The sequence below is a fragment of the Limulus polyphemus genome, unplaced genomic scaffold, assembly GCF_000517525.1.
Source record: "Limulus polyphemus unplaced genomic scaffold, Limulus_polyphemus-2.1.2 Scaffold4491, whole genome shotgun sequence".
NCBI classification, from domain to species: Eukaryota; Metazoa; Arthropoda; class Merostomata; order Xiphosura; family Limulidae; genus Limulus; species Limulus polyphemus.
In genome coordinates, this window is record NW_013670101.1 from 65,686 (window position 1) to 78,882 (window position 13,197).

General features: G+C 34.3%; 1 protein-coding gene across 1 annotated transcript; it reads right to left on the minus strand.

Moving 5' to 3' along the window:
- Positions 1 to 5,146: 5,146 nt before the first annotated feature.
- Positions 5,147 to 8,558, minus strand: LOC106471246 (thyrotroph embryonic factor-like). The gene is made up of 2 exons (XM_013931837.2): positions 8,301 to 8,558; positions 5,147 to 6,336 (listed from the first exon to the last, which is right to left on the minus strand). The coding sequence occupies exons 1-2, from the start codon at positions 8,545 to 8,547 to the stop codon at positions 5,843 to 5,845; spliced, it is 741 nt and encodes a 246-aa protein (XP_013787291.1). The 5' UTR covers positions 8,548 to 8,558; the 3' UTR covers positions 5,147 to 5,842.
- Between the last annotated feature and the right edge of the window lie 4,639 nt (positions 8,559 to 13,197).

A 13,197-nucleotide genomic window follows, 5' to 3' on the forward strand; every position in this document is an offset into this window, starting at 1 on the left:
GATAGAATAATAAGTCACTGACATTTGTATATGTTGATGTAGTAGCAAGTCATGGATATTTGCATCTATCGATGGAGTAGCAAGTCCTGGACATTTGCATCTATCGATGTAGTAGCTAGTCATAGATATTTGTATCTATCAATGCAGTAGAGTCAGTGAGGTTTGTATCCGTTGGTGGAAGAGTGAGTCACGGACATTTGTATCTGTTGATAGAATAATAAGTCACTGACATTTGTATATGTTGATGTAGTAGCAAATCATGGACATTTGCATCTGTCGATGGAGTAGCAAGTCATGGATATTTGCATCTGTCGATGGAGTAGCAAGTCATGGATATTTGCATCTGTCGATGGAGTAGCAGGTTGTGGAGATTTGTATCTGATGTTCAGCACAAACTCATGTATGCTTGCATAGATATATTAATACAGTAGCAAGACATGAACACACATTATATACAGAGATTGAGAATATTAAAACAATACTGGAACCTCACAGTCTTCGTCATCCTGTGCAGCCATGCTCTATCTGATGACTGTACATCTTGAAAGTAGCCCTGCAGCATAGTTTCCATTGCAAAAGGCTATGTAACCAGGTTATCATGTCCAAAATTTATGACTACCTGAACACTTTTCACAATCCATTTAGTGTTTGAAAATGACAGTTTCTCAGTACCTAGTTCAACAGTCCAATCACACATAAATCTACAGAAGTGTTGGATATACAAGATTGTTCAGTTTACGTTATTTTTTAGTTTATTTAGTGATTTAATATTTCATTCTTATTTTCAAAAGAAGAGTGTTAAAAGTTAATGATTTTAAAAGTGATAGTTGTGACAAGTTTCGTTACGTAACTCTGTACAAGTTGTACGTTGTGTATGCAGTTTAATTGTTGTACTAGGCTTTAGTAATATTGTTGACATCATCTTATTCGAAGCTTCTAAGTTTTCTTGATATATGTGTAATATTATTGTTACTAGAAGACTAAATCTTTCTGTCGGGCATTATAAATATGTGCAGTTAGTGAAAGGAAAAGTGAAAGACTAAGTGTGAGTTTAGCGGTAATGTGCAATTCTTAAAGTGAGTTTAACAGATTGCATTGTAATAACAGAGACAAAGGAGAATAATGTCTTGTTAAAGGATTATCTAAAGTAATTGAACACGCCTGTGTAGACTTTGACAAAAAGGAGATAATTATTTAAAGCTCTGGACACAACTGTGGTGAACATCGGTTATAATGGTGATTTTAAAGTGAGTATCACAGCCTTGTATCGTAACAACAGAGATAGAGAAGAATAATTTGTCTTGTCAATTGGGTTCAAAAGTAACTGAACTAGCCTATGTGGATTAAAGCTCTGGATACAACTATGGTGATTAACTGTATAACATTTGTATATATACACTTGACTTATTTTGAATATATTATTTTGAAACAAGTGAATTTTGTGCTGTCTGTTTATTGTTGAAATTTATCAACAACAAGCCACAGACACCTACTGTAAAGAATCACAGCCTTATAAAACTTGACATGATGATACATCTGGAGGCTTGATCAGTATGTGCTTGTATGGGATAGCATGAATACCTCCAGCTGTTTGAGGTAGGAGATGGTTGATGTGTTGTGGAAGAAACTTGTGTACATACCACTTCTGTTCCTTTTTCAGGTGACTGTTACATACCCTTTCCAAAAGCAATCATTTCAATGGCATTAAAATATTTACAAAATGCCAAGTATGTCAAAATATAGTTTTAATGCCATTCCACCAAATCTTTATATTTTCTTGACTTGTTGATTTGCATATTCAAAATAGATCCTCGTCATCGAATTTGATATTCAAAATAGTTTTACTATAAGATACTCAACCCTCTTTATATATCAGTACAGCATCAAGCCCTGGAAAGTTTTGTCAGTAGAGTAACAAGTCCTGGAAGTTTTGTCAGTACACTAGCAATGAGTCATGGAAATGATTAATTGTCAGTACAGTAACAAGTAATGGACATTTTCAATTTTCAGCAAGTCATGAAGAATTTTGTTAGTACAGCAGCTAGTCATGGATAATTTTAACTGTCAGTATAGAAACATATTAAGGACATATTTGCTGGTACATTATCAAGTCCTTTTATTTTATTCATTGTATTTTTTTTAGTATAACAGCAAGTCTCAATAATAGCATCAAGTCATGGACATTTGTGTGTGCTAATAAAGCAGCAAATCTGTCACTACAGCAATATAGGATTTTGATATAATGGGAATAACTGAAACATGGTTAAAGATAGATGATTTTGATGATGGAAATTTATTTGAAATACAGGGTTACAGGCTATTTAATAGGGTTAGAGTATTAAAGAGGGGGAAGTGGCTAAAAAAAAGTAAGTTACATCCTGTTGAAGTTTAGGATATCAAAGATAATAGCAAGGAAATTGAATCCATTTGGGTTTCTATTAATGGATATAAAAAGAAAAGACTTTTAGTGGGAATTTGTTACAGACCACCAAATGATACTGATGAAATTAGTGAGAAACTTTACAATGAGATTAAGATTTCAGCTGTTAATGAAGTCATAATTATGGGTGGTTATAATTAAAGGCATATAGATTGGGAAATGCTAAAGTCAAACCATGAGGGAGAAAGGTTTTTAGAAACTGTTCAGGATGGCCTTCTTCATTGATTAGTCAAGAAAGCTACTAGAAACACTGCTATTTTAGATTTATTGTTAACTTCAAATACAGAAATGATCGAGAGGGTGGAAAATGAGGAACATCTGGGTGCAAGTAGTCACAGCTCTATGATATTTTGGTTACAAATTTTGAAAGGACGCAACAAGAACTATCTGTTGTGAATTAGACAATTAGATAAATTTATAAATATTCAAGGTAAACATATTCCTTATAGAAAGAAAAGGGTAGCTGCAAGTAAAAAACCAGGTTGGCTCACAAAGAGTACGAGTTAAAACTTAAGAAATTTAAATTCAATGATATGACAGGAGATTTAGGACATCAAAAAAGATGTATGAGAAAAGGTTGGCTGAAAATGTAAAAATTAACAGTAAGGATTTCTTTAAATACATTAAGGGTAAACTAAATGTTAGAATGGGATAGGACCCTTGAGAGATGACAAAGGAAGGCTAATATCTGATGATTATGAGATGGCTGGGTTATCAAATTTTACTTTTTCTTTGGTTTTATTAATGAATATTTAAGTAGTATTCCACATCTTGAACAGTTGATAAATGGAAAAGAGATGAAACAAAATGACTGCATTAATTCTGAGCTGATTAAGAAAAAATTGGGAAGTTTAAAAAACGATATTGCTCCGGGGCCAGATAATATTTCCCCAAGAGTTTTGATGGAGGTTAAAGATTCGATATGTGAGCCACTTCTATTTTTTGTCAGTCCTTGAATAGTGGGTAGGTACCGGACGATTGGAAGTTAGCTAATGTAACTCCTCTTTCCAAGGGAGGTGATAAAAATTGTCCCAGTAATTATAGACCCATTAGTCTTGTACCAGATGTGGAAAAAGTTTTGGAAAGTTTGTTAAAAGATGCTTTGCAAAGTCATTTAACAAATCTTAGAATTTTATTGGATAGTCAACATGGTTTCACTAAGGGAAAATCTTGTCTTACAAGTCTTTTGACATTCTTTGAAAAGGTTATTGCTTATGTAGATGTGACCTAATCAGTGACCAGTACAATGAAATTATAACCTCTTTAGAGTTGCATTCAATATTTCTGTAGATACAACCAAAAATCCTATTTGTCTTACCACTAGCAACAGCAAACTGCCTGGTTGCCTTTAGAGACTGATCAACTATTACACCAAAATCCCTTTCTTTCATAACACTGTAGATTTGGTACATCAAGATTTTCAAAAAGTATTTGATACGGAGTCACAGAAAAGGCTTGTAAAAAATGATCTCTAAAGGTGTGGGGGGATAAGTTAGCAAATTGGATGGAAGAAAGCAGTGGGTTGTTACAAATGGAGTTCAGTGAAACTGGATTGATGTCACAAGTGGGGTACATAAGGGCTCATTCTTAGGACCTTTGCTCTTTTTGATTTACATCAATGATATAGATGAAGGAATAGTCAATAAATTACTTAAATTTGCAGATGACATTAAGGTCTTGCTAGCTGTGATGAGGATGCTGCTGATTTACAAAAGGATTTAGATCATTTTGTGAGTTGGGCAAATAAATGGCAGATGGGTTATAATAATTTGAATTATAAATATAATTTGGATGGAAATAACATTAATAGTGTTATGAAGGAAAGGGATTTTGGTGTAATAGTTGATCAGTCTCAAAAGCCATTGAAGCAGTGTGCTATTGCTAGTGGTAGGACAAATAGGATTTTCAATTTTATCTACAGAAATATTGAATACAAGTCTAAAGAGGTTATAATTTCATTGTACAGGTCATAGATTAGGCCACAATTGGAATATTGTGTTCAGTCTCGAGCTCTTTACCTTAGGAAAGGCATTTAATTGTTGGAAAGGGTTCAGAGAAGGGTTAGTATGTTACCTGGGATGGAGATGTTGTCATACGAGGAGAGGCTAAAATCTCTCATATTGTTTTCTCTTGAAAAAAGAAGCATTAAGGGGGATCTGATTGAGGTGTTTAAGATTGCAAAGGGAATTGATTGGGTTGATGCTTCATTGTTTCTCATATTTAACAGTGAGAATAGTGGGACTACGGGACACAGATATAAATTTTGGCAAGGTAGGAGTCATTGTCAGCTCAGACAGTTTCATTTTTCTAACAGAGTAGTTAGCCTTTGGAATGGGTTGCCTTCAGATGTTGTAGAGCCAGTAAATTTAAGCGAAGTTTAAAAAAAAGATTGATATGTATATGAAAGGGCTGGCTTTAAAATTTTAATTCTTTTAATTTAGTTCAGAATATGGAACAGCCTAGATGGACTAATAGGTCCCATATTGTCCCAAAACGTTACAAGTAATGTACATTCTTCTATCATTGTAGTAGCATGGCTGACACTTTTTGTCAGGACTGCTGTATGGCATTGATAATTGTATATTGTATGTTAGAACAGACCTATGATATGAACACTTGCATAGAGTTAAGAGTACAGATATTCTTAAGCCTTTTCATGTTACTCCTTCAACTCCACAAATATTATGTAGAAAAATAACTTCTACAATAAAGCCCAATGTTTTATTGAAAAGAAAAATTATGTCCAAATAATTAACATAACCAAAGATTTGTTTATTGAGGTGGCAGATCAAATACTGCCTGCTTGAACAAAATATTTCATGGCAGTTTGAAAAGTAAATTCTAATTTATATTCATTAAACCCATAACAACAAAACTGTTCCTTACAGACAATATTTAACAAAACTTTTCATAAATTAGGTTTCTTTCTACAACTACTCCTAAATTTTAGGGGTCAACAAATACCTTGATATACTCTTCAAGACCCTAAATGCCAAATTTTAAGAAATCTAACAAAACTAAGAGAAACATATGCAAAAAAATATTGTAGAGTATGTTTGTAACCAGGTTTAAAAAAAACTAACACCAAAACTTAACAAATGCCAAAGTTGATGAAAGCCACTCTAAAAATTAATGAATAAACACATTTAACAAAGTTATTTACACTTTTTTCCACTCACTAATACATTGCAGATAGGGAAGAAAACCCATCTTTCCACATTACTAAGATCTGCAGATATGAAAGATAAACAGCTAGCTAGTTGCTAGCTTTCACCCTGCACCAAATACAGTAGTTTTAATGTTCAAATGCTTGAAAAAAAAAGGCATTGTGATGCAAGTAAACTTATAAACCACTATGTTTTCTTTTCAATAAATATTGTTATAAATTCCTAAATAACTGACCTAAATCATTTCATACTTTTTCAAGCATTCTAACAGCATCACATTTTCATCTTTCAACCTGTTGACTTCTTCCTTTAATGCTGTATTTTCCTTTTCCAAAAATGAAGCACGAAGAACAATCTGGTTTTCTTTTATTCTACGAGCTTCACGAGATCTCTTGGCAGCAACATTATTCTTAGAGCGCCGAGCCCAGTACTTTTCATTCTTTAAATCATCAGGCACTAAATGCTTCTTGGACTTCTTGAGCATTGGTTGTGGCCTCAGTTCATCATCAGAGAAGCTGTGTCGAGAAGGGTCAAAGTGAATTTGACCTGGAACACATGCAAGTGCTAGATCTTTTGTGGAAAAGTTACAATCCAATTGAGAGGTATGGTTTACCTGTGCCACTGGAGAAGCTTGAGGTTCTTCCACATGGGTTTCTTGGTCCGATGATGAAGTTAAGGGATCTCCCCTGTGGCTCTCTTGGCATGATGAAGTAGGTGATGTAAAAGATTCTGATATGGTTATAAGAAAATTAAATTTAAGGAAACAGCACAGTAGCTTGTGCTTAAAATAATATATTACTTCTGATATTAAAAATCTATATTTCAAACACTTTGACTTGGAGTTTCATTTTTAGAACTGAACTTAATGGCATTACTCTTAAGAAAGTTGTACATGAAAAAAACAACACTTTCCAGACAGATCACGGGTCAAAGGCCATGTAATCGCATTTGTTGACTCGCATTCAAAATTTTATCAAATTAGTATTTTATGAATTTATATCATTAAGTTTGGTATCAAACTTTACATTATAATTCAAATTTTGATATTATATATATTATTTAAATTATTAATTTAAAAGTAAATAATAAAAAACACAGTTAAACATCGATTTTTGTGTGTCACATGGTATGTTCAATGCAGCACTTGTTCAAATTAGATGTTTGTAATGTCAAAATACAAAGTCCATAGTTTTGTATGAATTAGGAACTCAAATTACCGATATTGACAAGACAGAATATAAAATAAGAAGCTCCTATCTTTTCTATTTGCCGAGATATCGCTCATGTATTGAATCAAACATAGTGGCCCCGCTCACCTCTAATTTCTATATATGACATGTGAATACCCAATCAAAAGCTCAGAATGTCACCCTAGTGGCTTTCTCAGCCATTTTCAAATATAATGGCATCATTTCTTTCTTTTAAGACAGACCTTCGTGCTGGCAAGTTGAGTCTTTAACCTGTTTGAAATTTCATATTTGTTTAGACCCAAATACAGCTTAGTTACTAAACTTGATAAATCATAATGGAATTCTATGGTATCAATATAGTAATTTATGATTTTTTGGTTATTCAAATATATATATATATATATAAAACAAAAAATATTTCATTTCACACCCTCCATGTGTGAAATTTCTTAAGGCTTAGTATGCTACGACAAGCAGCGACCAAGTATATTAGTCGTAACTAGAAGAGATATTTGTTTGCTTTACTTCTTTATTTACTGTTCTATGTTTAAGAACAATAAGTTTAAGAACTTGTTTACAAATAATAATCTATATACATATATAATGTATTATAAATGAAATGTCACTATAATTTGCAAAATACTAGTCCACTAAAACAAAGCCAAGACAGGTCACTTTGTTAAAACTAAAGGTCAGTTTTATATTATTGGAAATGGTAATATGAGTGCACATGCGCCATGTCATTATAACATCTGCATTGTTAGCCAGGCACGGTTGAAAGGTCAAAATAATAATAATAAATATATATAAATGTATAGCATTATAAGATTTAAGCTATTTAGTCTAAACATTTATGTTTTCATGTTATAATCTGTAGTCATTCTAGAACAAAAAAGGCATAATTTATATTTATTTTGTAATTCTTTTATGGTGGTTACGAGATCAGTCAAATCGACCAAACCTGTACAGAGACTTGTTAGTGAAAATAACAGATAAAATATAAAATTTTTACTTAAGAAACATTTGATAAACTATCTGCACATTATACGGATTTTGCATCTGAAATTTGAAAATTTTATGATGCAAAAAAGTATTTTTAATCTTAAAATGAAATTTCTTTGTTGGATGAGCAATATGCAAAAAGAAAAAAGGCATGAGAAAAACATTGCTTAACAAACCTTAACACTTAATAAACAAATCTGATATTTTGCATATGAAAGCAGTGTAATGTTTACTGAAAATCTGCCAAATTTCAAGAAAATATGCTTACTAAATTAAAAGTTATAGCATGAAAACTATAACAAGCAGAAAATGGTTACGAGATCGGTCCCAGGGACAGAGCCCATGATGAAAGAGATAAAGTAGCATTTTCTCACACACATACATCACTTGCTTACATTTGATAGAAAGTCAAACCAAGTATTAAGTAGAATACAAAACATATCAAGTACTAAGCATGTATGGATTATATCTAAATCTCTGTCTTAATGTACATATACTCACTTGTAGGAAAACAAGTGTGACTCAAGTCACAGGAAGGGCTTGTTCCTGGACTTGAACTCTGAGGACTAGCTTTATCTGATAAGCTGTGTGGGATTCCATTCTCTTGCAGAAATTCATCTAGGTCCATATACTCCAATTTAAAGTCAGAGAGTGTTTTATCCCACAGTGTAGGACCCAAGAAAGCTGATGAGCCCATGAATTCCAACTCTCCATTACTTTCTTCCTTCTCCTCAGATTTTGCTGACATAGAAAATGTAAAGGTATGTTAAATTGATGCAAAAGCTAGCCAGATCTAAATGTCATCTTGTGTTCATTATGTTAATTTCTTTATTTAAGATATCTATTAATAGTTTCTAACCATTTTTATAGTACTTACAAAAACAGAAATATGGATCTTAAGCCAATCTGTTGGTCAGGTAGATAATATTATAAAAGTCAAATGTGCCAATAAAATTATCGACAAGAAAGGGAGAAAGGAACACATACACACATTTATACAAGAGGAACAAAGATATCAGCACCTATCTAGAAAATATCTCTATGTATAATATATAACAGAATACTTACATAGAAACTACTTTTTTTTTACTTAAAAATGTTCAAGGTCCAGAGAAACATCTTTCATCATTTATACATTTTTGTTTGGCCAGAGGGAGGTTTGATGCCATGTAGTAGGTATGCAGCTCAAAATACTGAATTTTCTCCAGTTTTAGATCAATTTACAGAGCAAGAAAGGATAAACTTAGGAATGATTTTTGATAGTCTGTTAACAAGTAACCATTGCATTTATTTTGGCTGTTAACTAACTAGTTAGTTCAGTGCTGTAAATTTTGTTTGTGAAAAAGTTGAAAAGATATTAAATTATCAAGGAAGTAGAATATATTTTTCAGACACTCTATACCCGAAACTCTTACTATCTCTGGTTTAGAAGTAAGCCAGTATATCTTTCTAATTTGCAAACGTGTGTGCATAAAGGGTGTGTGTGAAAATACCTTTCTGCTATAGAGAAATTGTGTGTTCAAGTACATTCCATTAGGAGACATACAACTATGTCAGTAACTTTAAAGAGGCAAATGTGTCAACATATCTGCCTAAAACATGTGTCAGAATACCTTTCTACCTTAGAAAACTCATGCATATCTATCTGTGAGATACAAATGTGTCAACATCTCTTTCTAAAAGACAAATATGTCAACATGCAAATCAAGAAGTCACTGACACTTTACATAGTACTCTAACACCAGATTTCTCTACAAGGCTACAATTACTATCTTATTCTTAAATTCAAAATTTCTATAAATAAACCAATAAATCAATTTATTCTTTTCACAGTAGCTAAACACTCAGGTAGTTTGGGTTTTTTTCAACATTAATACGTGAATCCTCAATTTATTACACAACATCAGTGCTCTCATCAGCAAACACTTCCCAATATTAAAAGTTGCCTTCCACAATCAGGCCAATTCTTTAAGAATGTCAAGGTCATTTAGTATCAGACAAGCATCCTCAATAGAATCATCTCTCCTAAACCTTTTTACTATACTTTCTTTTCCAAAAAGATAGCCACATCATTAGCACAAACAGGCTCCTAAGGAACACCATTAGTCATGTCCTCTTACTCAGCAAAGTACCATTACTCTTTTCTTTCTGCCATTTTCTATCCACATCTTATTTTTCTATCAACCCTACAAACATCTAACACAATAAGTAATCTTCTGTGGTAAACCTTATTAAAGCCTTTTAGAAACTTGAGACATACATCAACAAGAATGTCCTAACCCAAGTAGCTGAGGCCATATTATAATTCTCAAACAAATTGGTAATGACAAACCCTTTTAAAGCCTTTCTGAAAGTCAAGGCATACATCACCAAGATTGTCCACAACCAAATGGATGAGGCCTTATTAAAATCTTCAATAAACTGTTAAGACAAGAAATACCTACTAGAAATAATGAATTAATTGCAAACCTTTCAAATACTTTACAACATTACCTCTCTCAGAAATTGTAATATCTAACAACTGACATCAAACTAATATACCACACTATAGTCTTTTCACATGTTCTACAGACTCTTTCCCTTAAAAAAACAACATCAGGTACTTCTTGAGAAGTAACAGCTAAAATCCTCTTTGCTAAGTGTCTTTCAAAGTTTTAGTGTAACTGTCATCAGTGCCAAGGAAGTTTTTTTTAACCTTTTACAGAAAGTGAAGAGAATTTAGGGAAACACTCCACCTCTGTAGATCAGTTTTAAATATGCAATTTTAATCCAAAAGTGTAAGCTTTACTGTTGATTTCTCTATCTTGCGTTATTCACATGAAAAACAACCACAAGGAGTTATATTCTCAATTATAAATTACCTTTATGGTATGAGTAGTTGTCTACATTAAGTTTTCATTATTTCCATATAAAGTACCACCTATGGTCTTTTTCTTATATCATTAATGAATTATGTGTTTATCATTTGTTGTGATATTTAGGTGAATACAAAATATGTCGCATGTCAGGTGGTATCTAGGTAACAATAAAATATGCAAACATGTTTGTTTAGATGATACATCAGAAGTTATAATTTTTATACACTGAAAATATATTTCTGATAGTTATTCTTATTTTGTGCTGCCTTCTATATGGAAGGTTTTGGAAGCTACAAGCCTTTAAACTCCCACCTACCCCATGATCCATGTAGTTCACAGTGTCTTCACATGTAAATCATCATGCGAGAACACTCCACCAATAGAAGTGTGACACAGCCTCTTGACATGTGTGTGACTCCCTCTAGTAGATTATCACTTCGAGATTAGACAGAAAACAAGCACCAGTTTTAAATGGGGAGGAAGGATGGGAAGTAGCTATTGGAAATAAAATTTTAGTGTAGGAAAATTATAACTTCTTATACGGTATCTTATCTCCCTCATACAGATAGATATAGCTAGGATCCCACATTGACCAAGTGGCGGAACCAGTGCAAGGGATATAGATAAGTATTCTTTGAAAATGTCCGAAGAACACATGTGGGAGACTGCACCACTTCTGTACCAGGTATACTCTTCTCTCTGTGTGGTAATAGATGTTTTTACTGGCAGAAAATGGGACGACCACATCCAAAGAAGGAGAGAAAACTGGGTGGGTTCAAACCAAAGTCTCAGAAATGAATGTCAGATCTCCATCCACAAATGGAAAGGTGGGGAAAGCTAAAATGGATGTGCCCCATGGTGTAGAGTGGCTGGGACTCATCAGACCATACCTAGCAGTTCAAGTCCAGTCCAAAACCAGACAGCATTGGGCATATATCATCTGTCCCATGGTAGGATGGGTCCACGCTGTCTTCACCTCAAGTTCAGTAGAACAGAAGGAAACAATTTCCATACTGATCTACAAAACAGGGCACATAACCACAAACAGTCATCGGGGAACCCGATATCTAAACAATGGTAGGAAGGGATGTACCAATTTGGCAGTTCATGTCAAATACAAAATCAATCTGACTTGTTCCACACAGTGCAACATCAGCCTATCAGCCTAAGGTGCTCAAATCATCCTCCCCTGAGGTGAAGCAGTAGAGAGACAACATTTGCATTTTGCAACATCATCCTCTGGATAGGACTGCACAGAAGTTGAAGTGCACATGCATCCAACCTCAAACTCCGGGACCAACTGCATAGATGTGAAATGCATGTTTGAAAGATGTGCAACATCCCCTGGAGAGGACCACACAGAAGCTGGAGCACAACTTCAACCTTTGGGACCCACTGCACAGAAGTGAATTTTTTTTAACATATGCATAATCATACCCTCCAGATACATATAAGACAGTACAGAAGTTGGAGAACAACGTCAAGTACATGCAGCAAAAACCATAGGCCAAGGTAGGAGGAGGAATCATGACTGAAACTGCAATGTGACAACTCGACTAGAAAGCAACATCATCCTCCAGATAGAAGTGCACAGAAACTGGAGCGCAATATCAACCTCCAGGTCCCATTGCACAGAAGTGGATTGCCTCTGTAAAAGATATAGAACCTCATCCCCTGGATACAACTTCACAGAAGCTAGCCACAGCATCAACCTCCATTTCATGTAGGTGCAGCATATTTGTAAAATATGCACATCATCATCCCCCAAATAAGACTACACAGAAGCTGGAGTCCAACATCTAGGTCCCACAGCATGGAAGTAGATTGCCTTTAATAAATATATGCACCCATACCCACTAGATTGAACTGCACAGAAGCCGGTTGCAACATCTATCTTCACCAGTAAATCAACACTACCATACTCTCTACTGAATGGAGGTGGTCACACTCAGGAGGACACCTTTATGGTCTACCACCCCAGTGGCTTGAAACTTGAAAGTGGCAAGGACTCTCATACTCCACAGGAGGAACTTGGGGGGGGAAGGCAATGGAGAGTCCAAAAGAGGGCACTACTAATTGAGAAAGTTAGAATTTTCCTAAATGAAAATGTATTTCCATTAGGTATTTCCTTCTGCTCACAAGATTAGCTTTTCTCATTTTGTGCTGTCCTCTATATGTGAACGTTTTTCAGAAATGCATGCCACAAGCCTTCATCCTCCCTCTGTTGGAATCCAAAGTTTCAACAAGTCATGCAAATCATCATGCATCACTTCTCCACAAATAGGAGAGCACTACTATCACGTGATGCATACAACTCCCTCTACACGCCACTACCAAACTATCACTTTTGAAGTTTGGCAGAACACCCGAGCACCAGAAGATTGTGGGGAGGATGGGTGGGAAATGTGAGCGGAGGGAAGTTAACTATCAGAAATACATTTTCACACAGGAAAATTTATAACTTTCGATAAGGTATTCTCCCTCCGCTCACAAGATTAGCTTGAATCCCACACTGAAATGGAGAAGAGACTGGTGCAAGG

Bases quoted from the DNA above. Each gene is read 5' to 3' on its own strand.
- LOC106471246 (XM_013931837.2), bottom strand. From the start codon at position 8,547: ATGTCAGCAAAATCTGAGGAGAAGGAAGAAAGTAATGGAGAGTTGGAA. The intron at 6,337-8,300 runs GTGAGTATATGT...TAACCATATCAG, and splicing joins TCACACTTGTTTTCCTACAA to AATCTTTTACATCACCTACT.